General features: G+C 46.0%; 1 protein-coding gene and 1 long non-coding RNA gene across 4 annotated transcripts; both read left to right on the top strand.

Moving 5' to 3' along the window:
• The first annotated feature begins 733 nt into the window (after window positions 1–733).
• Window positions 734–6,785, top strand: LOC308641392 (uncharacterized protein C11orf91 homolog). Of its 2 annotated transcripts, none has more exons than XR_014020447.1 (2): window positions 734–1,099; window positions 6,412–6,785. XR_014020447.1 is itself a non-coding variant. In XM_081279982.1 (2 exons), exons 1-2 carry the CDS (start codon window positions 4,617–4,619, stop codon window positions 6,495–6,497), a joined length of 576 nt encoding a protein of 191 aa, XP_081136108.1. In that variant the 5' UTR covers window positions 4,314–4,616; the 3' UTR covers window positions 6,498–6,776. The 2 variants fall into 2 exon arrangements, 1 of the variants encoding a protein (XP_081136108.1); XM_081279982.1 differs by lacking the exon at window positions 734–1,099 and adding an exon at window positions 4,314–5,106 and having other exon boundaries at window positions 6,412–6,776.
• A 4,382-nt stretch (window positions 6,786–11,167) lies between these two features.
• On the top strand, window positions 11,168–27,787 carry LOC308641397. 2 transcript variants are annotated; one of them, XR_014020449.1, is made up of 3 exons: window positions 11,168–11,460; window positions 12,388–12,619; window positions 25,103–27,783. It is a non-coding gene; the product is annotated as an uncharacterized lncRNA (long non-coding RNA). The 2 variants fall into 2 exon arrangements; XR_014020448.1 differs by lacking the exon at window positions 11,168–11,460 and adding an exon at window positions 12,066–12,238 and having other exon boundaries at window positions 25,103–27,787.
• The last annotated feature ends 2 nt before the right edge of the window (window positions 27,788–27,789 follow it).

Below are 27,789 nucleotides of genomic sequence, written 5' to 3'. Positions count from 1 at the left end.
GGCAGGAGGATCATGAGTTTGAAGCCAGCCTCAGTGATTTAGTGGGGCCCTAAGCAACTCAGTGAGACCTTGTCTCTAAGTAAAATACACAAAAAGGCTGGGGATGTGGCTTAGTGGTTAAGTGCTTCTGGGTTCAATGCCCAGTACCAAAAAAAGAAAAAAGAAAGTTGAAGTTCAGAGAACTGATCTGACAATCCCATGTTCACAGAATCCTAGATTCAAACACAACTCTGTTGTATAGGTTGATGAATATCCCTAATCCAGAAATCCAAAATTCTCCAAAATCCAAAACTTCCTGAGAGCCATATCTGCATTCCAAAAGTTTCAGCTTTTGGAGCATGGATTACAAATTTTTAGATTAGGAGGAGTTCAATCTGTAGTCTATGCAAATCCTAAAAAAAAAATAAAAAATAAAAAAATAAAATTAAAAAACCTCACAAAAATAAACACACACAAAAACAAAAAACAAAAACAAAAAAACCACCTCCAGAATCTGTAACACTTCTGGTCTGAAGTGATTTGGGATTTTTTTTTTTCCAGTACTAGCGATTGGATCCAGGGGTACTGTACCACTGAGTTATAGCTCCAGCATCATTTTTATTATTTATTTATTTATTTAAAATTTTGAGACAGGGTTTCACCAAGCTGGTGAGGCCTTGAACAGGCCTTGAACTTCCAATTCTCCTGCCTCAACCCTTTTGAGTCCCTGGGATTATAGTCATGTGCCGCCACACCCGGCTGTTCCAAGCAGTTTGGATAAGAGTTATTCAACCTGCATTCCAAGCCACAAACACTACAGGACCCCCCAGAAAACTGCCAAGCACCCCTGGCTGGCAGGGTGTCCAAACGCAGAGTTAAAGCAATGGAGGGAACCTAGGGGAACAAGCCAGAGGGGGCGTTCTATATTATCTCCAAAGGAAGCAATGGGATGATGGAGGGAAGCAGGCGAATGACTCAGCTGCTCCATTCCCTCCTGGCTGGAGAGGGCTCTGCAAACGAAAATTCCAAATGCCAACTGCAGCGGCAGTGATTCAGCCTGAGTTAAACAGAGAGTGGAAGTCAGAGTGTTGGAGAGGAACTTCTATGCCCCAACCGACTAGTGAGTTTGGCGAAGAAAGAACCCACCTGCCTGACCGTGGCCTGTTCTTTGCTCTAACAGGAAAGGCTGCAGCCCAGCCTGTGGCTTTCCTAACCAGGCCCTCCACTGGGTGAGACGGCTCTGTCCAGAGGAGTGCTATTAGCAAGCCCACGGCCTTCCAGATCTAGAGCCACTTTCTGCAGCTGACCTTTATTGCAAAGGCCTTTCCATTGGTTCCACAGGAAGGTGGGGCTCAGAGTGTTTGGAATTGGATCCAGCTCCAACAGCTGGTGCTTAACAGGGAATGTGAGTAAGAGGCAGGTGACACAGAGCTTTGAAACCCAGGAAGGGAAGGGTTTTATTTAAGTTGTATTTAAGCCTGCTGTATCTCTGCATCACCAACCTGAGTTTTCAGAAGATTTATTTGCACAAACTGTTATGTGCCAGGCTATATGGGAAATGACTAAATAGACTCTATTTTTTTCTGAGACTCCATGTCATGTAGGAAATGCTTCTCTGGTGGGAACACCCTGCCTCTATCCCATCAATAGTTGCTTAGCATAGCATACGACTATAAAGGTGTACTCTAATTCTTGGAGGGTGTCAAAGGGTGTAGACTTGCAGTTTGCCCCTTGGCCCACCAGCTGGTGAATCTGGACTGCTGGCTGGTGAATAAAAATGGTTTTGTCTCCTGCTTTAAAATCAACTTGGTGATTTATTGCAATCTTGCCGTAACAAAACAACCTATAGAATTTTGCCTTATCTACTGTGATTTCTTATTATCCCCTATGGACTTTATCTTCAGATTTGGGATTATCTCAATGTTTGTTGATTGAGGCACTTGAGTTTTATTGTGTAGTTGTTAGAGAAAACACTTTTTGTCATCAGTTTCTTATTTAAATAACTACCAGCAATAACCACATGGATATAATTTAAGCTATCCAGTATAAAATCTATTCAGATAATCTTGGAGTTAAGGAAGGGTGGGAAATCTGTTAAGCTTTTCTTCTTCAAAAGGATATATACATGTAAAAATGTGATTATATTCCATCATTTACAAAACATATGGCAAAATCTCTCCCTTCTAAGGACCTTCAATACATAATAACAAAAGCTAACTTTTACTGAGCAAAATATCATGATTAGGCATTTAGAATTCCTCACGTAATCTTGCCAATCCAAGTGAGTAGGTGCCATTACTATTCCCATTATATAGATTAAAAAACTGAGGAGCTGGGGCTGGGGCTGTGGATCAGGGGTCGAGCGCTTGCCTGGCATGCATGAGGTGCTGGGTTCGATCTTCAGCACCACATAAAAGTAAAATAAAGGTAGTGTGTCTACCAACAACTAAAAAAATACACTGAAAAACAAAATTGAGGTCCGGAAAAGTTTCATTCACACAACCAAGTACATGTCAATCCAGGACTCAGTTCCAGGTGTAAGTCCAAATACCTGGCTCTTACCACTATGATGGTTCTCTACAGGATGGAAAAACATTTTTTCCTCTACTCTCTTGGTTCCTGTATCTATACCTGGGGCTTGTGAATTAAATTGAAAAAAAGAGTAACAGAAGAAAAGAATTATTACCCACATGTACATAGGGTAGAAAGGAAGGGGAAGCCCAAAGAAGTGGTTAGGCTTGAGAACTTATATATGCCACTTACCAAAGGGTTATAAATTGTGGAAAAGTGACCAGAGAAAGGGGGAAAATGTTTGAGTTTCTAGGGACAATTAATTATGGTAAAGTAAACAACTAGGAGAACCTGCAGGAAGGCAAGATTTGTTAGACTGAAGTTAGTACCTTCTCAGTAATGAGTTCTCCTTTTCTTGGCATGGGACAGGAGGAGGGACATCTTCACAATGGGAAATTTATACTCTGATTTTAGGCAGGAAGGGGCAGACAGGGTTTCTTTTATGACTGCTGTTTCTCAATTGCTTTTGCCTCAAAATAATTCTTTACGCCATAAGTGGCATATTTTAGGGTGGTATCTCCTTTAGTTCCCATTACATATAACACTGTTTAAAAAGTTTCAAATATTTATCAGTTCCCTGTGAGGTTTTTGGTTGGTTGTTTTTGTAGTACTGGGGGTTAAACCAGGGTGCTGTACCACTGAGCTACATCCCCACCCCTTCTTATTTTTTATTTTTAGACAGGGTCTCACTAAGTTTTGAGGTAGATGTCCTGCCTCAGCCTCTAGAGTTGCTGGGATTAGAGGCCCTATTATATGCTCAATATTAGAGGATCCTTGGGCTGGATTCTTGCCCTCAAGAAGCTCACAGCTAAGTGTGTGTGTGTGTGTGGGGGGGGGCTCCCTAGTTGCAGATAAGCCTCTCTGTGGGGAGAGTTTCCCCTTGCATTTGGGCATAGTTTCTAAGTTTCAAGCGCTTCACACATTGAAGCACTGTTCTTCTGCTTGATAATCACAAATAACTCAAGGAGGCAGTCTGGTTCTCTTATTTCTATTTGATAGAAAACTAACTTAGAAGTCAAACAACTTGCCAAAAGTTATCCAGCTTGGACATCTGTCTGCTTTGTAGCTACATGCACACACACACACACACACACACACACACACACACACTGAGCCTGTGTATATATAGCATTCACTTGTAGAGCTGTTACTGACTCTGACTTTGACTCCTTATGCATTTACACCAACGAACATTAGGCTGAGGCTCTCAAGGAAAATTTATTTCCCCCAGTCTGACTAATACTCACAGGCTATTCATATGCACGTCCCTTGGACAGAATGTCCAGGTCTCTCATGAAGAACAAGTGAACTGATTGAGGTGGGTCCAGCAGGATTTCCTTTGGTGGTTATCGTGTTACCTGTCAGCCCCTGATATTGTACATTTGGTAGAGAACAAAACTTCATCATTTCCTTCAGGGCCATGACATATCCAGACCAGAATTCTGTTTTCCAAAGACACTGCTAAGTGTGCCGGAGAAACATGGATTGGTTCTAACAGCCATTCCCAACCAATCCTCTTCTCCTTTGCTTCGCCACTGTGGGGAATGAACAGTCAGCCACTTTTTTCTCCGGGGCTCTGCAGCGAGGAGTGGTTACTAAGGCAATGAGGGAAGTGTGCTGGCGCAGGGGGAGACTGTTGGGAAACATTTTCTCTCCCTGATAAAAGGAGAGAAAGGCTGAAAAAGGTTTTCTCCCGCAGCCTGGGCCAACTCCTTGCTTCCTGTTTCTGGGTAAGAATAGACACGTACAGGCTGGAGGAACCGAAGAGCAGCTGGAGCAGCCAAGCGGCCAGGCTGGAAGGCAGCGCTGCGTTAACCTGCGGGTTAGGCCTTGGGGCGTGGCCTTCCCACCACAGAGGCGAGCCCTGACGTCAATGGGCGGGCCACGTTCTGGGGCGTGGCCTCCGAACTTCAGAGCACCGCCTGTCTAGGGCGGGGCTGGAGAGAAAGGGTGGGGCCGCGCTCCGTCGGGGCGTGGCCTGTGGAACCCGAGAACTCCGGCGACACGGGGCCGCGGCGCGAGTCTCTGGGCGCGGGGTTCCTCCCACGCAGCCTCTCATTCAAAAGATGCCGAAGGGGCGGCGCGGCAGTCAGAGCCCCACGATGAGCCAGCGGCCGGCTCCGCCCCTCTATTTCCCTTCCCTCTACGACCGCGGCATCTCCTCGTCCCCGCTCAGCGACTTTAACATCTGGAAGAAGCTCTTCGTGCCGCTGAAGGCGGGCGGGGCGCCGGCCGGTGGGGTGGCTGGGGGCCGACCCCTGCCTCAGGGACCTCCGGCCCCGGCCCCTCCGCCGCCGCCTGGCCTCGGTCCCCTCAGCGAGCGCCCCTGCCCTCCGCCGTGGCCCTCCGGCCTGGCCTCCATCCCCTACGAGCCACTGCGCTTCTTCTACTCACCGCCGCCGGGCCCCGAGGGGGCTGCTTCACCCCTGGCCCCCGGCCCCGCCACCCCACGGCTTGCCTCCGCCTCCCACCCGGAGGAGTTGTGCGAGCTGGAGATCCGAATTAAGGAGCTGGAGCTGCTCACCATCACTGGGGATGGCTTCGACTCCCAGCGCTGTGCGTGACCCCCTCAGGGGCCACCTGAGCCCATCCTTTTTTGCCCTGGCTCCCTCGTTGGCTCCATGCAGAGCCCCACAATGTGGCTTTAGGCTCAGACTCCAGTCCCCAGGAGTCCCTGATCCAAAAATCTGTCCCCCAGAACCCAGACCCGCACCCCCATCCTGGATTTCAACCGACTCCTCCCTGCAACCACACATCTGAAATTTTTGGACCCTTTAGTCTCAAATTACATCCTGAACTATTCTATTAATCTGGATTCTAAACCTCACACCTGAAACTTCACCAGCCACTACCCGCATTCTGAACTTTAATCCTGCACAATAATACCCCATCCCTGAGTAGGGAGCTTCACCTACCACGGACAGCTCCTATCTCTAGAGAAGTTAACCTTTAATGTTCACTCTTAAACTGGAGTCTTCTGGAGGGAGGTGGGGGAAGTAGGTGAGGATCAGTTGTTGTGTCTGTAAGGGGAACCCCAGAGACATTCACTTTTCAGTGCTGGAGGGCTGCCTCCCTGTGTCCCTTTAGTCCCTCACCAAGGTCCTGGACTTTGCCATCTGGTTTTAGATTCAAAGCCTTAGGGATATGGACCAGGCCAGACCAGGTGTGCTCATGTGGGCAGGTATCCTCTGGTGTGGGAGCCAATTTCTCCATGTCGAAGGGTAAGATGGTTTGGGGCCTATTGCACAGTTGAGTGTTCAGTAGCCATAAACTGCCCTTTCCCATCCCTGTTCTGGCTAAAGACCACTCCAACTGCCCCCCAATATCACCACATTCACACAAACCAAACTGGTTGCCCTTGCCACACAAGGAAGGGAATTATGAAATAACCTAAGTGCTTAGGTCCACGGGGCCATGAGAATAGTTCTGATTCATCAGACACCCTGTAACATACCTTTTCTTATAGCCATGGAAGGAAAACAATCCCTAGAAAACTTGGGTTTGTCTAACTCCTAGATTTCTTTATTTTAAAAAAAAAATTTAAAATTTTTAGTTATAGATGGACACAATGCCTTTATTTTTTATGTGGTGCTGAGGTTCAAACTCAGTGCCTCACGTACTAGGCACGTCCTACCACTGAGTTACAACTCTAGCCCAAACTCCTGGATTTCTTGACACTGTATTTCCCCATTAGATGTGTTTTGGCTATTGGGTTTTTCCCACCCACTCCCCACCCCTGCCTTGGATCACAGATGGTTTGGGGCTCACGTAGGGAGCACAGTTGCTTCTTAGAAGCTTGCTTAGGAAGAGTTAGGCAAAGTCCTCCTTTCTACTACAGCTGTTTGTTTTGCTCTCCTGCAGATAAATTCCTGAAGGCGCTAAAAGATGAGAAGTTACAAGGACTGAAGACCAGGCAACCTGGAAAGAAGTCGGCCTCTCTGTCCTGAGCTGCTGCCCTCCAGAGCTGGGCAGCCGCCTCCATAGGTGTTAGTGCTTAGATAATGTCTCCCATTTGTTGTCATTTCAAAGATGGTTATTTTCTGTTCTGTATTTACTGCTGTTCTTGTTGCTCCCAGCACATACTTCACATACAATACCCACTTGTGTGGTAAATCTCATGGTCTCTCTCCTCTGTGCCGCTGCTGGGGGAAGTCCCTTATAGGGTATTGAAGCTGCTGCTAAGCCAGCATTCAGAGTTTCCTGACATGAGAGGAAGGGCCCCCCAATATCACCACATTCACACAAACCAGAAGGATGGATGTGTAGGAGGGAATTAGAAGAAACCAAGGGCAATAGATATTCAGTTCTGCTGCTGTATCTCTAGAGGCTCAGAAAGGTTCTTTGAGGACCAGAACTAAAACCAGATGTTTTTCCCCTAAAAACATCTTTTAGTCCATGCGAGTGTTTAGTGTTTTATTTTTTGTTTAAAAAATATTTTTTTGGAACACAAAACTCTCTACTAGTCTTATCAAAGCCATGATTCTTCCTAGAAATTCATGTGTAGTATTCAAGAAATACTTCTCAAGTGCTGTTGTATGTCCATGTCCCTTCCTTAGCATGGGGTCAGGAGACAGACTGACAGGCAGTATTTTAAAATAGCAAACCACAATATAGTATCAAGAAGATAACACGCTCAGGAGGATAAAACAAAGTAGGGTAAGGAGAGATCAGAGGAAGGCAAAGTAGAATTTCAAATAGGGTTTCTTTTTGGAGGGGAGGGGTATTGGGGATTTAACTCCGCAGCACTCAACCACTGAGCCACATCCTCAGCCCTATTTTGTATATTATTTAGAGTCAGGATCTCACTGAGTTGCTTAGCATCTTGCTGTTGCTGAGGCTGGCTTTGAACTCTAGATCTCCTGCCTCAGCTTCTGGAGCTGCTGGGATTACAGGGTGTGCTACAGTATCCAGCTCAAATAGGGTTTCTTGAGAGGTACTTTTCAACAAGGTTTGGAGGAGATTGAGGGTCACAGCCATGTAGAAACCTGGAGGAATGTTCCAGGCAGATGGGCCTAAGGGGGAGCATGCCAGCATTGTTGAAAGGTAGCCAACAGCCCAGATGACTGGAGCAGGAGGCAAGAAGAGAGAGTGGTGGGGGTGAGTCCAGAGGGGCCCATGTGTGTAGTATCTTACAGCCCTGATGAGGACACCAGCCTTTACTCCAAGTGGCAGTGGTTAGATGGCTTTCAGCCAAGGTGTGACATGATCTGACTTGTAGGTTAAAGATTCTTCCTATGCGCTGTGAATAGACCATAGGGCTTTCAGCTGGCACATGGGAAGAGCATTTAAGAGGCAGTAGTGATTAGTGGCCCTAAAAAAATTATGCTGCAATGAGGGGGTTGGAATACAGGGTTACTGAGGTCTGAGACAGGAGACCACAGGTTTGGGGGAGAAGATCAGCTATTTAGTCTGAGAGAAGTGAGGCTCATCTGTCTAGACATCTAGACTTGGTAATGGAGATGCTATGTAGCTGGGGGCTATTTAAGCCTGGAGTTCAGAGGGAGGCTTGGACTGGGGCAATAAGTTGCGGAGTTGCCGGGCGTGTAGGTGTATTTGAAGGGTGAGATCAAGTGAGACCAGCAAGGGAGTGAGTGTAGGAAGAAAGAGAGCCAATTATAGCGTATCTCTAATCCCAAATCCAAGATGCTCCAAAACCAAAAACTTTTTGAGCATATGTGACACCATAGTGAAAAATTTACATCATGAAAGTATTTTATGGACAAAATTACTTAAGATATGGTATAAGACTTCCTTCAGGTTATGTGTTGGCCCCCTTTCCAACACTGTTGCATTGAGGATTCATTTTCCAGTGTGAATTTTGGAGGGAACAGGAACAGACCTTAGTGGGAGTGGTGGTGGGGGGATTTAGCTCCTAGCAGAGAGATTGGCTTTAGAGGAGAGTACGGATGATCCATCTGCAGCGATAGGAAGCTACATCTATGGTATGGGGGTGTAGATGCCAGTGAGAAAGTCAGGTGGTGGGAACCCTGGGAGTTGTATATTCACACACAGAAGCATGTGCAGCAACCTCCAGCTTAAGGATGCAAATGCGCATGCTTGCAAGTCTGGAAACCCTGCAACTGAAGACAGGAAGCCAAGGGAGACTATGGGGAACAGACACCTAGCTCCAGTCAGTATTGCCAAGATAGGAATGTGGGTACAGGGTAAGTAAGGGCTCCTTGTTTCTCAATCTCAGCAGTGACTTCAGATGTTTGCAAAACACTATGCAGGTACGTAGACCAAATAAAGACTATATAAATTCTCCCTAGAGTTGGCAGACTCAGCTCTGCCTACAGGAGCCCTCCCACCCTGCGTGGGGATTTGGAGCCCTATCTCTCCTTCCTTGAAGATGCCAGATTCGAGCCCAGGCTGATTGCTGCTAGAGAAGTTCTTTTGCTTTCCCAGAAAATTTCAGGCTCACCAGACCAGTAATGGGAAGGGGCTGAAAAATCTTAACGAGAATAAGAATAAACCAAGCATGGAGAAAACCCAGTACAGAGATCATATGGAGACAGATATGTCCAGGGGGCCTTGTTCTTCCATTCTCAAGAGTCCAGACAGCCCAACCCAGAACATATAAAGTGGCCATTTAGTAAGTTCCCACATGTGCTAGGCACAAGGAAAGCAGTTGATGTGAGTGATCTCATTTGCTGCTCCCCACCACCTTGTGACAGATGGGTCCTATTCTTGGCATGTTTTAAAAGTGAGGAAGTAGGGTCTCTGAGAAGTCAAGTGACTTACCCTCAGGCACAGAGCCAGGACACGGCAGAGCCAGGGTGGAACTCAGGTCTGTAAGACTGCTCAAATGATCCTCTGTGAGGTACAGATGCAGAAGCTCCAGGGAGCTGTAAAACAGAAGCATCTGGCATTTCTTCCAAGAAGTTCAGATCCCTTTGCATCTCTGGGTGCCTTGGGAATAACAGATGACAGGGCAAGCCATCAAGGACAATGAGCCCCGTATCTTCTCAGCCCTGATGCCTCAGTGCCCACACACACAGCTGTAAGTGAACTTGCAGCAGGAACCTCTGCTACAGCACAGGTGAGCCAGGCAGCTGCCATTAGACCTCATTCCCACCAACTCCCACCTGCCCATTTCCTGCAGACCAGAGCTGGAGAAGCAAATAGGTTCACAGCTTAGTCTTAAAGTCCCAGCTCCCAACAGCACTTGGGAGTTCTTGTGGAGGCCTTGAGTGAGCTCAGTGGGAGCCAGGGGTATGGGTGGGGCAGGGGTGCCTAAGTGCTGTCCATGTGGCATATGTCCTTTCAACCCAGGTTTAAATTCTGGGTTTCCAGTTTCAGGGGAAAAAGAATCTGGAAAAGGCCAAAGAAGAGTTCACAGTAGGAGCATATAATCAATACAAAATTTCAGAAAGAATGTTCAGGTTCTGGAGATCTGTTGTACAGCATGTGACTATAGTTAATAATCATAATCATATATTATGTTAAAACAATATAATCTCTACTTACTGGCAATTTCTAGGCATCACACATAACATTAAGCTTTTTATATGGACCATTTCACTTAGTACCTATAATGATCCTGTAGGGTAGAGACTGCTATCCTCATTTTATAGGTGGCCAAAATTGAGGCACCAAGAAATAAAGTAATGTGGCCATAATATTACAGCTAGTAAATACAATTCAGACAGGGGCCAGTTCCAGAGCCTGTGTTCTTACTTGCTGGGCCACAAAGCCCCCATGCGAACACCCTGAACAGAGCAGAGTAGGAAGTGTGGGTGACGGTAAATTGGGTTCTGGCAAGAAACAGCGACACACAAAAATTGGATAATTCAAAAGAGTTTAATAAAGCAATGGTGCTAGGCCAGGGGCGGTGACACACGCCTGTAATCTCAGCTAAAATCAGAAGGTTGAAGCAGGAGGATTGAAATGAAGTTTAAGGCCTGCCTTACCAATTTAGCAAAACCTTGTCTCAAAGGAGGGTGGTAGCGCTGGGGATATAGCTTAGTGGTAAAACACTCTTGGGTTCAATTCCCAGTAATCCCTCACCCCTGGTCCTCAAATAAATAAAGGGACTGTATTACAGACTGACTGACTGTGCCTCTTACATGTTGAGACCTATGCCCGATGATGGTGTTAAGAGGTAGGGACTTAGAAGTTTGATTAGATCTCGAGGTAAGACACTTATGGATGAGATAAATACCCTTATAAAAGAGTCCCCTCTCTGGGGACTCTCTGGGGACTCTTTTATAAGGGTATTAATCTCAGCCAAAAGGCCTTTCCTTCCCTCCTTCCACCATGTGAGGTCACAGCTAAAAGGCACTATCTAGGAACCTGACCCTCATCAGACAGAATCTGGCAGCACCTTGATCTTGGACTTAGCCTCCAGAATTGTACGAAATAAGCTCCTGTTGTTTAGAAGCTATCCAATATAACTCCCCATCACCGACAAAGACAGGCTCTTGACTATGAAAGGCAGGGCGGGAAACCACCAGCAAGAGTAAAGGGAGGGAGGAACAGAGAGCCTCTGTGGTAAGAGACCCTGCAGAACAGCAGGTGTGGCCCTTGCATAAAGCCACAATCAGTCCCAGTGACCCTGCCGGGAAGGAGCACAACCTGCAAGAGATCAGGGTGAGGAGAGTAGGTCCAGGATATTTTAATAAGCATGAATACTAGCAGGCATGTGTTTGGGCTGTTTGGGTTGCTGCCCACAACTTACCAAGTAAGGGTGGTTGAGTGGGGTGAGTTCCTAGGAATGCACAGACCCAGTCCTGGCATCTACCACTCGCCCCACAGCTTGCCCAGTTTTGGTCATAACTCCTGTTATCAGCATCCAGTAGGATGGGGATCGTGTGATTGTCAGCTTCTCCAGAACAACATGGAATGGAAGAGGAAAATATGCAAAGGAAAATATGCACTGGGAAGTGTGATGGCAGGAACACCCATTGCCAGGTATACTGGATAAGCAGGGTGGCTTGGAGGAACCAGTATGTGTGGCTCACAAGAGCAGATTATCCAATGTTCAAGAATTTTGTGAACTGTTAAACACAACTATTATTAAAAAATTAATGGCATTAACTTACAATTAAACTATATTTAAAACTAAGATAAATATTGACAGTTCATCATTTCCTATATATGTATATGTATATTGCTATATTTTACTATTATCTCTGCTCTTGAGGCTGTTTATGCCTAATGCATCTGTAGGTTGGCAATAACTACCTAATGGTATGCCAATGTGAATGCCTTCCTAATGATGTTGTGTTGGCACCTTGAAGTTGGCCACAGTGAGAGTATGTACATATGGAAATTGTCAGATTATGGAAACTGGCAGATCAGGGTTGTTTTTGCCCCCCAACAAGAGTTGGGTGTTTAACACTTCTTAGCACAACTCCTGCTAAATGGGGGACAAAAGCACCACTTAATTTATGGTTGAGTTGAGAGACTGTTGCTTCAGAATGTTCAAAGTTGAGCTGAAAATAGAAGTGAGGCTTGCAGCTGCTTCCAGTCTGGTTTGCCCACTCAGTGGCAGATGTGGACAGGCAGGAAAGAAGTTGGTCCTGCCTCCCTGCGATGACAGGCTGACCTGGGTCTGCCTATTATACAGACTCAAGGAGAGGATGGAAAAACGCAGGATGGTACTGACTGTCTACTGATGGAAATGGGGCCAAGGAATGTTCTAGACCTGACCTATCAGATTAGCCATTTCTACCTTCCAGAAACCAGGGTAAGCAGAGGAACAGCCTGAAGAGGAGGGCTGAGCCCTTCCCCTCCAGCGGCAGCTGAGGGAGGATGGAACATGAAACCTAATAGAACATGCAGCCAGCTATTTATATCATGATCTCTCTTTTCCATCCTGACCCTTAATCCTGACAGCAATACAGATTCCAGCATGTTGGAAAAACTTTCTGCTATCTTAGTCATCTCTGCCTCATGACATGTGACAAAGGAGTCAGGCCTGAGGGACTGTGAGGCCTGGTTTCTGGGAACAGGAAGAAGAGAGATCCAGTGGCTGCTTCAAAGTTTCCTATCCCACTGAGTGCTATGCTGGTGCCTCAGGACACTGGCCTTTTCCCTTCCGTGATATCCTGATTCTGTCACTCACCAGGTATGTGACCTTAGGAAAGTTACCTAACCTTTCTGAACCTCTTTCCTCATCTGTAGAATGGAGACCATTTTCCCAGGATGGCTGTGTGTGGGGGTGGATGACAAATAAGACGACAGACGCAAAACTTCCACGAATTGGGAGTCCCAGTCTGTGGAGGACACAGCCCTCACTGTTGAGCTGCATGGGTGTAGGAGTGGTGGGGGCTGCCAGGCATGAGCTGGAGGGAGGCCAGGCCAGCAGGAATGGAGAAGCGCTGGATTTTCCCCACCCTAGAGCTCAGCCCTCACCCAGTGGTGAGGGGGTGAGTGCCTGGAGGGAGGCAGGCTGGGGCAGGGGTAACTCTACTAGAGCGAGCCAGCACATTCTTCCCAGGCAGGATGGCATCTCACGTCCAAGTAAGGAGCATGGCGGACAGTAGGGCTCTTTGGTTATAAGCAATAGAAACTAACCAAGGGCAACTTCAACAATAGCTGTGCCGACATTTAGGAGGAACAGAAGGGGACACTGCTGCTGTCCAACTCGGCTCCAGCTGCCATTTCTTGGAGAAATGCTTTTGGCCCAGACTGTGTCACGCTGCCATCTCTGTCCACATTGGGGAGTGATGCGGGTTCTGTGGTTGCAGCCCCTCCCCACCTCGAACCACTCGAAGCTGGAGAGCAGTTTCCTACCCAAACAAGGACCCTGGCAGACAATGCCATCGCATGTCCCCTTCCTGAACCTCACGTGGATTGGCATCTGCCTGGGAGCCACCAGGAATCCAGGCCGCTCACCTCCCATCTTGTTCTGCTGCCCCCTCCTGCCTTTTGCAGTCAGCTTCCTCACAACTGAGCTCCTGGGTAGCTCAGAGGAGTGACGTTGGGTTCCAGGTGGACATAGTGGTGAGCAGGAGGTTCCCTCTAAAGAAGTGCAGTGTGACTTATGGCCCAATCTGTTGAAACATTAATTTGCATAATCACAAGAAAGGATGATCACAAAGTCACAAGAAAGGATGATCTAGATATAACAATATCCTAGGGACCATCTGGGTCAGGTGGCTCTTTATGACAGCATGGATTTCACGGTGCCTTGAGTTTTTTACTGATATTAGGGACGGGCCTTAGATATCCCTTCTTGTCTGGGAGATGGTATATAATGTAGTGATTAAGATTATTAGCTCTGCGGCCAGACTGCATTGAAATCCCAGCATATACAAGCTGTGTGACTTTGGGAAAAACTACTTAACCTTTCTGTGTCTTCATTCTGTCATCTGAAAAATGAGGGGATTAACAGTACCCAACTTCACAGGTCAGAATGAAGTTTAAGTAAGTTAATGTGCAGGAATCTTAGAATAATGTCCAGTTTAAATGGGAGGGAAAGGGAGAGAAAAGGGAAATTGCATGGAAGTGAAGGGAGACCCTCATTGCTATACAAAATTACATATAAGAGGTTGTGAGGGGAATGGGAAAATAAACAAGGAGAGAAATGAATTACAGTAGATGGGGTAGAGAGAGAAGTTGGGAGGGATGGGGAGGGGGGATAGTGGGGGATAGGAGGGGTGGCAGAGTACGGCAGTTGCTAATGGGGCATTGTGTAAAATTGTGGATGTGTAGCTGACGTGATTCTTCGGTCTGCATTTGGGGTAAAATTGGGGGTTCATGACCCACTTCAATCTAATGTATGAAATATGATATATCAAGAGCTTTGTAATGTTGTGAACAACCAATAAAAAAAAATAAAAAAAAATAAAGCACATACTCAATAAATGTTTTTCACCCCATTGATCTTTTCACAAAAAGGATAATAATAATCATGAATAATCACCCAGGATTATTAATCTCCTCTCAGAGTTTTAACTAAATCCAGTGCAAACCTTCAGTAGCTCTGGGAACAATGAATGTAAATTTTCATGCAAATGTTCTTCAAATAAAATAGGTTTTCAGCTTCTCTGAGCCCTTTTTCTCACTTTGAAAGTGTGCAGGAAAGTTCTCCCTGCCTGAGGCTGTTGCCTCATTCATTGCTTGGCTCTGGATGTGGGTGCAGCCCAGGTTCACACCCTCTTCTTTGCCTCTTTGGGTGCACTGAGCAATTTGCATCAAGGTTTCCAGTCTCCTAATACAAACTCACCACCAGGTGGCAGTAAATATTTAGAAGTGCACGGAACCCCACCCCCACCCCCACAACCCACCCTCTAGTCTTCTCACATCCAGGGCTGACATTTAGCTGTCTGCTCATCATTACCTAGAAGAAAATCCATTTGGAAACCTTTGGGGAGGTGGAGACACTGCAGCCACTTAAGACATTCATTGCAAAAATAAACACAGGGGCGGCCCTGGCCTTTCCCAGAGGCTGCAGTTGCCTGCTGAGAGCCACAGGGCACGCTGGGTATTCCCCCCAGGAAGATGTGCTCTTTTCAAAACTGGTTTCAGGGTGAAGAACCCAGTTCATGTGAATTACAGAAGCTTGACCAGACTCATTGACTCCTATTTCTGGAGGCCGGAAGTCCAAAATTAAGGTGTCAACTGATTTGATTCTTGGCGAGGACTCTCTTCCTGCCTTATGGATGGCCCCCACATCTCACAGTGTCCTCGAATGACATGGAAAAGAGAGAGCTCTGGTGTCCCTTCCTGTTTTTATAGAGGCACTGATCCCTCAGGAGGGCTCCACCCTCATTACCTCATCTAAACACAATTATCTCCAAATAATTCACCTCCAAATCCCGTCACTTTAGGGATTGGGGTTTCAGTATGGGAACCAGGGGCAAGGTGGGGACAGGTTCCTTTCATAGCACTATCTAAAGTATGTACCCAGTAACTGTATGCTCTCCTGCTGTTTAGCTCCCTAGTTCCTATTATGCAGGTATACATCTCCTATCTATACTAGAACTAATGACTATTATCTGTCATTTTTATTATCCATAATGGCTGGATGGTCTAAATGAGTGCTGTCTGATAGAACTTTCTGTAACAATCGAAATATTCTTTATCTGTGCCATTTAGTAATGGTAGCCATCAGCCTCATAGCTATTGAGATTTGACATATGGTATTTGCAACAGAGAACTGGATTTTAAATTTTATTTCATTTTAATTGTTCAGAATTAAGATAAAATAACCTCTTGGAGTTAGTAGCTACCATCATGGACAGCTGAGGTCCATTTTCTCCCTTTCTATGATTGATTAGATCATGCTGTTTGGAAAGAGGGAAGCTTTGAGTTTTAATGAAGGGTGGGTTTCTGGGGTTCACTGTTGTGGGGGCAGACAGAAAAAAAAGATAATAAGGCTCAGAGAACTGAAATCACTGCCTAAGGTGACCCGGAGGGTCCATGGCGTGAACTCCCTGCATCTCCAAGGCTCCAGGTGGTAGTTCCTGCTACCAGGTAAGCCTCCAGGAATCCAGGTTCCCTTCTTCTCCCCCCTGGAGGGACTTGGCAAGAGTCATTTGATGATCAGGACAGGCTTACTTGTTCGTCGTGCTCTGCATGAGAATGTGTGAGCGTGCGTGTGTGTGAGTGTGTGTGAGCATGCATGTACATATGCGTGCATGAGCAGGCCTTTTGCAGAGGTCATGCAGCCTGTTACATAGGAACGAGGGTGATGTGAGAATCTGATCTATGTCCATCTGACTCCACATCACAGTTTACTTTAGGTGCATTTCAAGGACTGAAGTCATTTCATGGTCCTTAGGAACAGAGCAAAGATGCTTAATGCAACCATTCCAACAGGGCCAGCGGGCATTGGAAAAGGTGTCTTGGGGTCTGAGCACAGGATGGGAGGGTGGTGGAGTTTCTCTCAAGCTCTACCATAACACCACAACCGCCAATGCCAACTGTCCACAGTGAAGCATTGCCTGGTGCCTGTCCCTGTGCTCAGCACTCCATGAACAGCATCTGTTCACGAGGAAGATGTTCTCAACCCCATTTTACAGAGGCACCGAGAGGCACACAGCTTGGATTTGAGTGAGCTGCTCCGAAGCCCGAGGTGTTAAACCTTCGCTCAATCTTTAGTAACTGGCTTCAAACCATTATTGTCTCCCTGTTTCCTGGTGCCCACCTCAGTGAGCTGATACGAAGGACATCTGCATGGGCAAATGTGACGATCACCGAGACGGGACTCCAAAGTGAGGACCAGCAAGTTTTCTCCGATCACAGGGGGGTGACCTCCACCTTCAGGACACAGCGGCAGGCAGGAGGGCAGTCGTATGGGATTTCCCCTGATGGACTCTTATTTCCATCTGCTCACTGTAGGACTCTGGGAGCTGGTGCCTGCCATTCTAAGCTTGCTGCCACTCCTTTAAACGCACCGTGCCCAGATGCATCTTATGGAGACGCTGGGACCAGGGCCTTACGTCCTGGGGCGTCGATTGCCCAGAACAGCTTCCAGGGTGGGAGGGAGTTATCACCAAGAGTGTGTGCAGGCTGGGGGCGGGTCCCCTCTGTGTCATCTCAGCCGGGTGAGGAGCTTTCCTTTCACAGCACCACTCATGTCTGCCCAGGTGGGAGGCTGCCCACTGCACTGATGGCTTATTGGTGTCCCAGGCTGTTGAAAAAGGAGGTGGCCCACAGGGGGGTGGGTCGGATGAGGCTGAGTACAGGAGCCACTCCTAGGTGATTGATGGGTGAGGCAGCAGCTCTGGAAGACACAGAGCTCCCCATGGCTAGAGGGATCCCAGCAGAGGCTACACAGGAACCAGCACGCTGTCGTGCTGATTGTGGACCATGCTGTGCAGTGGTCAGCTACGCACTCTCTTCTCCCCCCTCTGCAGTGCCTGTGGTCACTGGGTCTTCTTTTCATTCCATAGAAAAGGCTCAGGGAGGAGATGTGAGTTACCTGAAGTCACACAGAGTCAGAATGAGGTTAAGGTAAATGTCAAACCAAGGTCTGGAAGGCCCCAAATCCTAAGGCGGGTGTTACAGTTTGGATCTGGAATGGCCGCCGAAGGCCCACGTGTTAAAGGCCGAGTCCCCAGCTTGGCGTGTGGTGGAAACTTTAAGGGGTGTGGCCTAGTTGAAAGTTTTGTTTCATTGGGGGTATCTTTGCAAAGAGGTGGGATGGGACACGTGTGCTTCTGGTAAAGAGGTAAGCAGCCTTGTTCCATTGGGTGCTCCCCACCATGATGTGCTGACTCACCACAGCCCCAAAGCAACAAGGCCAATTGATCATAGACTGAAGCCTCTGAAACCATGAGTCCATGGTTTTTAAGGTGATTTTCTCAGGTATTTTGTCACAGTGATGAAAAGCTGAGTCACACAGCAGGGATCCCTCTCAAGTGTGATCCCCATGCTCATGACATAGATTCGGAGCCAGTGTAAAGTCATTTCACGTCCCACAGTACAAATATTTTGGTGCCTTTCATCCTACATGTAATTTAAAATAAAAACAATCCTAAATGCTAAAATAAGGATAAAGAAGTTCAATAAAGTTGAATCCTCTACCACCACCATGCTGCCCTTTTTTTCCCCCTAAAAATAACCAAAAACAAACAAACAAAAAAACCCTCCCCATCTTTCTTTCACTTCTCTATTCTACTCCCTCTTATTTTGAGTACCTGCCTTTTTTGAAGCTCTAATTATGGCTTAATCTCTGACCAGGTAAATGATACCACATATAAGATTTATCCTGGTGATGGCTTTTAATCCAACCCCAAAGTTGGATAAATCTCACCAAATCCCCTTCCAACTCAAGGAGCCTGAGATTCTATCATTTCAAAATCAGCAGGCCGCATTGGTTCATCCCATGACCATGTCCGAGGCCCTGAGAACACTGTAAATGCTCGTTAAAATATTTTTCTTGTGGGGGAAATGGGAGAAAGAAATATTGTGAGAAAAGACAAAATTGCAAGCACAAATATCGGCTGACACTTTGGAAGAAAGGTTACCAGTAAGACAATGTGCTTTATTTCACATGTAAATTTGCCAAGAAATAAGCACAATTAAGCTAAATGGACTTGTGCAGCAAATAAAAGAATTAGTGAAAAATTCTACCCAGTTTGCCTGTTTGGATTTGCTCCATAGAACGATATGTTTCAGAGGCTAAATAATCATCTGATACATTTTGAATGGTATGTTATGTATAGGGGCAAAATGAGGGTGTTTGGGGGACTATGTTTCATCCATAAAGAATACGTTTACTAATGTTCTCACTTGGATTGCATAGAATAGTTCCCACACAGCCATCCCTTCTCTTACACCGGGGCTCCTGATTTCATTGGGTGGCTACAGCTCAGAAATTTGAGATTGTAACTAACATTTGCTGATTCTTGGAGGTTGGAAATTTGCTCTCTTCCTCCCCCTGGGGGGGATTCGTGGGCATCTTACAAATTGGTTCAAGATAATTGAGAAGGAAATCAGAAGATGCAACAGCAAAGTGTGTCCTTTTCTAAATCTAAATGCTTCCAGAAAGAAGTGGATTTGGGTTTTCCTCTGGCTGGCTTTTATGGGTGGAAAAGGCACTGAATGAATGGTGAGCCCTTAATGTGCTGGGCTTTGAGTCACAAGGACTGATCTCCTTGACCATGTGCTCTAAGAGGCAGGAGCTGCGTCTGCTCACTGTTGAATCTCTGTCCCTTAGCACTGAGTCTGAGGCACAATAGCGCTCAGGAAATGTTCACTCAACCAACGATGGATAAAAAGGATGGCTCCCTCAAAGGTTCTATCAGAGTTTCCCAGAAATTTAAATGAAAGATCAATAGGATAAGCATGCATGTCCCTGGGAGAAAGACAGTTCTAACAGAAGGACAACCCTGAAGCCCTTCTCCAGGGCTAACGTCTGCTCAGTTTTGGTGTCTGGATTCTGGTCTCAGCCCTTACTAGGTCCCTTTCTAAAAGAATTGGTCACAAAGAAGGCTTAAGCTAAAAGGGAAGCAAACTTTTAGTCTCCAGAGTCCCTGAATGTTAATACACAAAGCAACTTTGGCGATTTGAAGGCTCTTCACTTTTCACAGTCTTAAACCTACCCAGACTCTTCCATTCATGCTGCTGAAACTTGACCTAGAAAACGGACTTCCTTAGGAGCTCACAACCAACCTCTGGCTTCATCTCTATGAATCCCAGCAGAGGGAGATAAAGCATAAAAAAAATCCAGCTCCACATTCAGCTTACTGGCAGACCCCATGCCCCCCGTCTAGCTGTTTCCAGGTGTTCCATAGGCAAGACATCTGGTGGCAGCCTTAACTTTTATTTTAGGTCACGTTGCCATTGTAAGGATGCAGTATCAAGGGCGCGACTCACACAGGCTCCGTGGGTGTCTCCAAAGCCTCATCCTCCAGGATCGAGAAGCTGGTGATAGAGTGGACTTCGTGAGAAAAGCAAATTCTGTTACACCTTGAGTGAAGGCCCTTCAGGGTCCAGAGCCTAGGAGATCAAGTTCGTAGTGAAACTGTCGCCATTAACAAAACTTCATTTCCATTCCAATGAGCCAGATGGCCTCTATCCAAATGTGGATTTGTGCACAGGCAAACTCAAACATTGAGATGTTGAGAAAGCAACTGTGTAAGCCAATACTGGTCCTAACTGTACCTCTAAGAGGTCAGAGAGAGACTCCAAGGCACTTGTCCTCTAGTGTCTTGGTCTGTTTGAGCTGCTATACCCAATGCCATAAACAGAGTGGCATAGAAACAATAGGAATGTATTTCTCACAGTTCTGATCTGAAAAATCCAAGATCAAGGCAGCAGCAGATATAGCATCTGACAAGGTCCTGCTTTCTGATTCACAGGTGGAGGAAGGAGGGCAGGGATCTGTCTGTTTTATAATCTCATCTCCTTAGTTCTCCACCTCCAAATACTCTTGTATCAGGTGTTAGGTCTCAACATGTAAACTGGGGGAGGGGACACACAAGCACTCAGTCCCTGACACCCGTGCACTCTCTGCGTACGTTTTGCTGGTGCTTGCTCTCCACTCATGCTTTGGTTCCATAGCATATTCTTTCTGGTTCCAGTGGTCAATGGAGCTCATGAGTCAGATGCATCACTTTGCTCACAGAAGTCCAGAATGGAGGTTGCTGTCCTGTCTCTGAAGGGGACCCAGGAGGGATGAGGGAGATCTCTATGAGCTTTTTCTAGCTCCCTGGGTGTGTGTCTACCTTCCATTCCTGGGACTAAAGAAGGCATCATCCCTTGCTTTCATTTAATCTTTTCATTTGTCCTGAAAGCCAAGAGCCACTAGGGTCCAGGAGGAAGAATAAAGAGGCGTAGCAAGCCCCTGAGTCCCTGGATCACCGGTACCACCTCCTCTGCAATGGTCCCCATCCTATTGGGGGTTTCACTAAAAGCTTCGCCCTCAGCATTCCCGCGAGGCAGTGGCTTCGGATTATCTTTTGTGCATATTTGATTCCTCCTTCCACAGGAGCAAAGAGAGGAGTAAGAAGTTGTTCCTTCAGTCTCTTAGGTATGTTTAAAGGACTTAGAGAGCTTCAGCAAGCTGGGGTCTAGTGAGAAGCCGCTGTCCAAGTCTCCTAGATTCTCCAAAGCCCCGAGGTTATGACTCAACATTAGGCACAGGGACTCCTCAGAAGCTTCCAGAATTGGCTTTGTTAAAAGAGACAGACTTTCTTATCTCTTCTCTGAGTTTTGACCATTCGGTTTTGACATGTGCTGCTAATAGATTCCATATCTTGGTATTTCCTAAAGAGAGAATCTGGTTGGGTCTCTCCTGTCCATCAGTGTAAGTCAGAGGACAGAGCAGGCGGCCTAGACCATGGCCTCTGGGTGAGGCTGAACATAGGCAGGTGTCAGAAGTGCTGGGTCTAGCACAGGGTGTGAATAGGTGGTTTGGGGGGTCTGTGTCCTATTCCCTACCCCCACCCCCAGTCTCCTTGGAAGCCACTGACTTTTGCTCTGAGAAGGACATCTGAGCGGACATTGGCTTCTTCCTCCCTGGGGCCCCAATTTCCTCTCTGGGGCCTGTGAACTGCCAAGGGCACCCTTTTGTTTTGGGTCCATGAGCTCATGCCCCAAGTGGGATGGCTTCTGGAACCACCAGGGGTCCTCCAGGCCTGCCTCTGCTCTTCAGCACCCCCAAGCAGGTCCCGTTGTGGGGCTGGGGTGTGAAAGAGATGCCACCTCACCATCTGGAGGAGGTAGAAGGAGAAGCAGGCAGGTGTGGGGTATGAAAGCCTTTGTCATTTTATTTTACAATAAAAAATTCTAACAGCATATGAACACTCTGTTCCCGGCAGAGGCAAAGGACGTACAAAGTTAATTAGAAAGCAAAGCATTAAAATAACAACAGCTACATTCAAAGCTTCTGCTCAGTACTTTGCCCAATGTGTCTAACGTGATTGGAAAGAATCACAGTCTGGGCTTTTCACCCAGAGTGAAAGCACACATACACGTACTTACACGAACTTACACACCCTCCAACTCCACGCGGGGCTGGCTTTTGTGAGCAATTCCAAACTTAGGACTTTCTTTATTTTTCCTTAAGTCTTGTCATGGAACACATGATAATAAAAATCCATTCAGTGGTTGGAGGAGCTGAACTATTTTGCTGGATAAAACTGAACTGTGAAGCTAATACTTTAGTGGGAATTCTTTCAAATGTATTTCTCAAACCATTTTCAGATACTTTTTTTTTTAGGTGGGTACTGAGGGCTGAACTCAGAGGCACTCAATCACTGAGCCACATCCCCAGCCATATTTTGTATTTTATTTAAATCAGGATCTCACTGAGTTGCTTAGCACCTCACTGTTGCTGAGGCTGGCTTTGAACTCATGATTCTCCTGACTCAGTCTCATGAGCCACCGGGATTACAGGCATGAGCCACCGTGCCCAGACATTTTTCAGATATATTATGTTATGGGTTCCTCACAACCAGCACAGGAGGTAGGAAGTACAGATGTTATACCCTTTTGATAGATGAGGAATTAAAGACAAATTCAAAGTGAGTTGCTTGAAGTTTAGAATATTTACATCTCTTTAAAATTCCCAGTCCATTGATACTCCTCTGATTCTCTTGGGTACAATTTTTTTTTCTCCACTCAAATTGTGTGCGTGGTGGAGGTGAGTTTAGACAGAAGGAAGAGTTGAGGAAAAGTAAGGCGAGCCCAGGGTTAATTTATGTAAAATACATCAATGGCCTCCCTCCATGATTTACAAAAGTCTGTGACCAAGGTCAGAGAATGAAAATAATCAATATCTAGATTTTATTGTATAATGGCTCTCACTAAAGTATGGGTCTGACCTTTGGAGACAAATTCTGCCTTACTAAAAATTTCTTTATCTTTAAAACCTGCAAACCAAAGTGACTCAATATCTCCTAAGAGAATTTGTTTCTGGCACAATTATATTTCCTAAATATTCCTTCTCAGAAACACCCTACATTTTAGTATTTATCAATTAGCACTTTTTTTTCCCTCTGTGGTACTAAGGATTGAACCCAGGGCCTTGTGCATGCAAGGCAAGCACTCTACCAACTGAGCTATATCCCCAGCTCACAACGGACTAGCATTCTGTAACAGTTCACCTAAGAAATCAAGAGACCTTTCAATTCTCAGGACACTAACTTATTATATCCGGAAGGTCAGAGCCACTATAATATCAGTTTCACTTGAAACCAATTTTGTTTCAAAAGACTCTACTGAGAGGCTCATTGGTTTTCTCATCCATGCAAGTGTGTGGCCATGAGCCACGTTAATAGCACCTGAGCTAAGATCATGCAATTCAATTTACAAGTATTTATTGTCTGCTGAGCAAGACATTGTGCTAACTGGGCCTTGGTCAGAAATCCCTTCTTAGGCCCAGCAGCAGTATTCAGTAACTGGTATTGGGGTCAGAGTGGCCAGAGCAGTTCAAGCCAGTCTGCTAGGGTCCCAAGCGGATGTACTCTCACCTGATAGGCAAGTGAGAATGCTCTTTCTCTCTTTGGCAGCATCCATAGGGATTGCTCTCTGAATACTGCCTTCTCTGTAGCATTCTAGCAGGACTTGTCATTTCCATTTCCCTTAGAAGATCCTGCCCAGTCATACTCCTTCCTTTGGGTACTAATCCTCCCCACCTCTAAACTCCCACTTGAAAGAGTCAACCCAGGAAGCCATGCTTGTATGACAGGACCTGACTCCCAGTCATGGCTGATTGGATAGGCAGGCATCTGACCCCAAGGAGGCTCACCCAGAGCCAGATGAACTGGACCAATCAGATTCTTCAGAATTCACCTGCGGGGGCACAGAGATGCTAGTCAGAGTGGTGGGCTCTGGGAAGGAAGAAAAGGCCAAGTAGTGTGGGGTCCTGGGGTGGGTTCGTTAACTACATATTTGCTAATGAGTAAGCCACGGGAAGCACGAGATCCAAGCAGATGTGCAGAGAGAAACGGATGAGCTCCATGAGGAGAGACCCTGAAGGAGCAAGAGAGTGCGCGCCAGGGTGGCTGCCTCCATCCCTTGCCGCCAGGGAGCTGCGCTTAGTTTCTGTGAAATGTTCCTGAATTCTTTCAGTCAACCTCCACATTGTGCGAGTGTAAATGGGTTTCTCGTCCCTGCAAAATTCCTTGACCAGAATACCTCTGAGGTTGGACTGAAGGGCAGAATTTAACTTTCAATACGTAGACCCCACTCAGTCCCTATTCCAAGCCAAATTATTATCCTTCTTTAAAGTCTTTAGCTGTATTTTGTGGGGGAACCCCAAATTATTTTCTGGTGTGTGGTAGGAGGAATTTAGGGTTAAGTTCAGATCCTGTCATCAAACTTTAAAAAATGCATTCATTGAACTTTGAGCACCTGTGTGCTACGTAGAAAAAAAGAAGCTCATTTATATGGAATCAGTATTAATTGGTATTAAAATTTTTGATCCACTTCTCCAATTTCTGCCTTAAAGTTAGAAAAGCATTTCTCTCAGAAGGTATTTAGATTCCTCACCCCTTCTATTCTACAGGCTCTCTCTCAGAAGAGCTTTTTTCTTTTTTTAAAAAAATCATATATCAAATGATTTCATTTCTTCCATCAAGATTATTCAGAAACTACATGCCCCTTTGCTGGATTCTTAAAATAACAAATGCACAAGATAACTTCTCCCCGGACTAGAGAATTGATTCTTATATAATCCACCCTTGAAGAGGCAGCTCTTCCCCACAGGTAACAGTTGCTGTCTTGTTATTGCACATGCCTCAGATCACAGGTGCCAGGCCACACAATAGACCTCTGTGTTCCTGCACCTCTGGATTGCCTCCCCAGATGCAGAGCACAGCATCTGCTATCTCACAATGACAAGCTGTCAGTGCTCTCCTGCCTGTGCCAAGATAAGAATTCACACACCCCCTACCCACCCCAGTTCTGAACAAAAGTTGAGGACACCATTTCCTGGATAGGACTCTCTGGGGAAAGCCAAAATGCATTTCTTTTTCATGAATGCAGAAAAACTTGCATCAAAACCAGTGCTGAGAAAATGTTTATTAGGCCCCAAAGGTATTGTCCTCTGTACACTGTATCCAAAGTTCCTGACGTACTCCACCATATGTTGCCTTGGCAAGAACATTAAGAAGTCCCTCATAGGACCCTTGTCTATTTTTTAAACTTGCAGGCACAAAGGAATGTGTCGCCGATGTGTGCAGGCAGCATGGAAGATGGAGAGCAAGTTGGATGGTGAATCCTCAGGCTTGGGCTAGATCCTCAGGCCAGTTCCTCCACTCGTCCAGACTTCCTCCTCCAAGTCATGGAGGTCCATTATGGCTTCTGCGTCTGCCTGGAGGACCACGATGAACATGGAGGTCACTGCTGCCTCCTCTAAGCTCTCACGGAATCCTATTTTTACCTCCATGAGGCACTCTTGACTATCTGTCTTCTCAAAGTCACCTGGCCAGGCATCTGTCATCTCCATAAGGTTAGGAGACTTCAGAGAAGGGACCACATCTTAGTCTCAGAAAACCACACAATAACTCTGCTTCCCCATTGGTGGGAAAACATGAACAGATTTCTTTTCAATGTAAGTTTTTCCTTTCAAATACTTTTTCTTGAACCCGTGACGTCTGATTTAAGAGAGTGTCTGATCTAGCACATTATATTTGAGTTTTCTCAAGCGTTTCAAGTGGGGACCACCTATTTCTGCAAAGACTGTGATATCTAGAGCTCCATCCTCATAGCCATCTGGAGTCACACCACTGCAAACTATAGATTTATGGTCTGTGTGTCACTGGAACATCCAAAGCTCAGACACTGTCTTTTGAAACATGTACATATATTTCAATGACACTGAGGTCTTGAAATTTCATTTTTGCATACAGTATTTCCAGGCATTTACCAAGCAAAGTACTGGGTTAATATCATTGCACTGATGAAATATTGATATTATTGATAAAGCAGGACAATGTAGCTGATTTTATCAGACTCATACCATTTGCATGAAAAGGCTGAGTTTCTTTGGCTCTTTGTTCATTCAAGTGCATTGGATGCCTATTTGGATAGCCTTAGGCATCGTGTGAATCTGTCAGTAAAATCTCGCACTGTCCACAGTGTTCTGCAAGCTGACTTAGGTTTTGGACTACAACACTGGCCATTGGTAGAAATATACCATATATACAACGTGGAAATTACAAAAATACATTTTATTTATAGCTGATTTCTTTTTAAGTAACAAAAAACTAACACTATGAAAGATCGACCAGCATACTAAAAGGACACTACCTAATATCATCCGAACAAGAGTCTTGTTTGGGGAATTCCATGACACATCATCTCTAAACAAGGGCTATTTGCCATTGGGAAATAAAAACAGCTTCTTAGAAAAGCCTGTGCTTTGACAGCTTGAATCTCCCATTCAAATATGGTTCTGTTCCTACTCTTCCTCAGCTTTTCTATTTTCACCTGCTTCTTTCAGTAAAGACCAAAGAAACTCATGAGGACAATGGGAAGGTGGGCTCAGAAGGGAATGGGCAAGCTGAAGCTGATGGATCATGGGTAAAGGCAGGACAGGACCTCATTCTCCAACAGACACCAAGCAAGCCCCCAACACCATACGTGGCTCCCAAAGTCAGGCAGGGAGCCTAGTGCCCCCGGTCCCTCTGTGACCCACAGTCAGTAGCTGTCTTGCTTGCATGACAGGTAATCAGTGGTTGGCACCCAGTGCTGTGGGCGAAGTCTTCCACCCAGAGGTCTGGAGATCAACATCTCCATGCCAGGGAGGGTGACACGGAACGTCCTGGTCACAAGGTAGGACCCCTGTCACTTCAGCAAGTGTCTTCCTACATCCATCAGCTATGGAGAACTGGTGAACTCCACACACTTTGTAAAAAGTTATTTATGTTGAAACTCCTATCAATAGATTTCCTATATTTGGAAGCTTCTATAAACAGAGGCCGCGGCCTGGGACGACTGTGAGGTTACGACTCGAGTTTCTAACAGGAATCAGTGACTATTTCCTTTTGCACCATTCGGCAGCACATGCTGGTCATCGCTGTTGAAGAGATAAGATTTTCTTGGAAAAGTCAATGCATCTATTATCCCCCCGAAAGACAGAAGCTCTGTTCTTAGGCCACCTTCAAAGCCGGCAAAAGAAAACCCTCCACAAATAATGTTTTTCTTTTGTAGGACCCTAAAAGCTCTTGGCACTGATTCTCTCTTTCCATTAGATCCCAACTTGGAGGGTACTCTATTTCCAAAATGACAACACCTTTTAAAAACTCTGTCAACACAAATCCACCCTTCCTGCTCATCTTCTCTCTTTCTCCACCTTTAATTCACAGGGAAGAAAGAGATCACGGCTATTTATAGGCATAGCCACTGGTACTGATTTTCATCCAATTCATTTGACTTTGAATCTGAGTCTTTAAAAGCAAAGGGACTCAAGTTTCTTGGCTGGAGTCAGTGTCTCTCTTACAGGCTAGAGATGACATTAGTGATCATGGTCGTGGCTGAATGAGAGAGTACAGGCTGGTGCTTAATTCACACTCCTACATTGCCTTTAACACGGAAAGAGTTAACATGCAGAGGTCACCGAAGATAGAGCTGTGTTCTCCCCCTTCTGGTGATTTATTAAAATGTAGCATTGGACAGGAATCTGTACATTAGCCAGTGCCTCTTGTGACTAAGGCTCCTTAGGGAAATAGACCCTAAGGATGATTCAAACACTCGGCATAACAGAGTATCACTCACATGGTCCCAAGTAGGGACGTCTTGACCCACCGTCAGTTGCACAAACCAAGAATCTAGTCATTCATGAACGTCCTCTGTTTCTCAGAAGCCCCCCGTTCACCTTTTCTGAAACTGAGGGTG

This window comes from Spermophilus citellus (genome assembly GCF_964194105.1).
Source record: "Spermophilus citellus genome assembly, chromosome: 2".
Classification (NCBI taxonomy): Eukaryota; Metazoa; Chordata; class Mammalia; order Rodentia; family Sciuridae; genus Spermophilus; species Spermophilus citellus.
This window is presented reverse-complemented; position numbering and strand designations above follow the sequence as displayed.

Bases quoted from the DNA above. Each gene is read 5' to 3' on its own strand.
- LOC308641392 (XM_081279982.1), top strand. From the start codon at position 4,617: ATGCCGAAGGGGCGGCGCGGCAGTCAGAGCCCCACGATGAGCCAGCGG. The intron at 5,107-6,411 runs GTGCGTGACCCC...GCTCTCCTGCAG, and splicing joins TGGCTTCGACTCCCAGCGCT to ATAAATTCCTGAAGGCGCTA.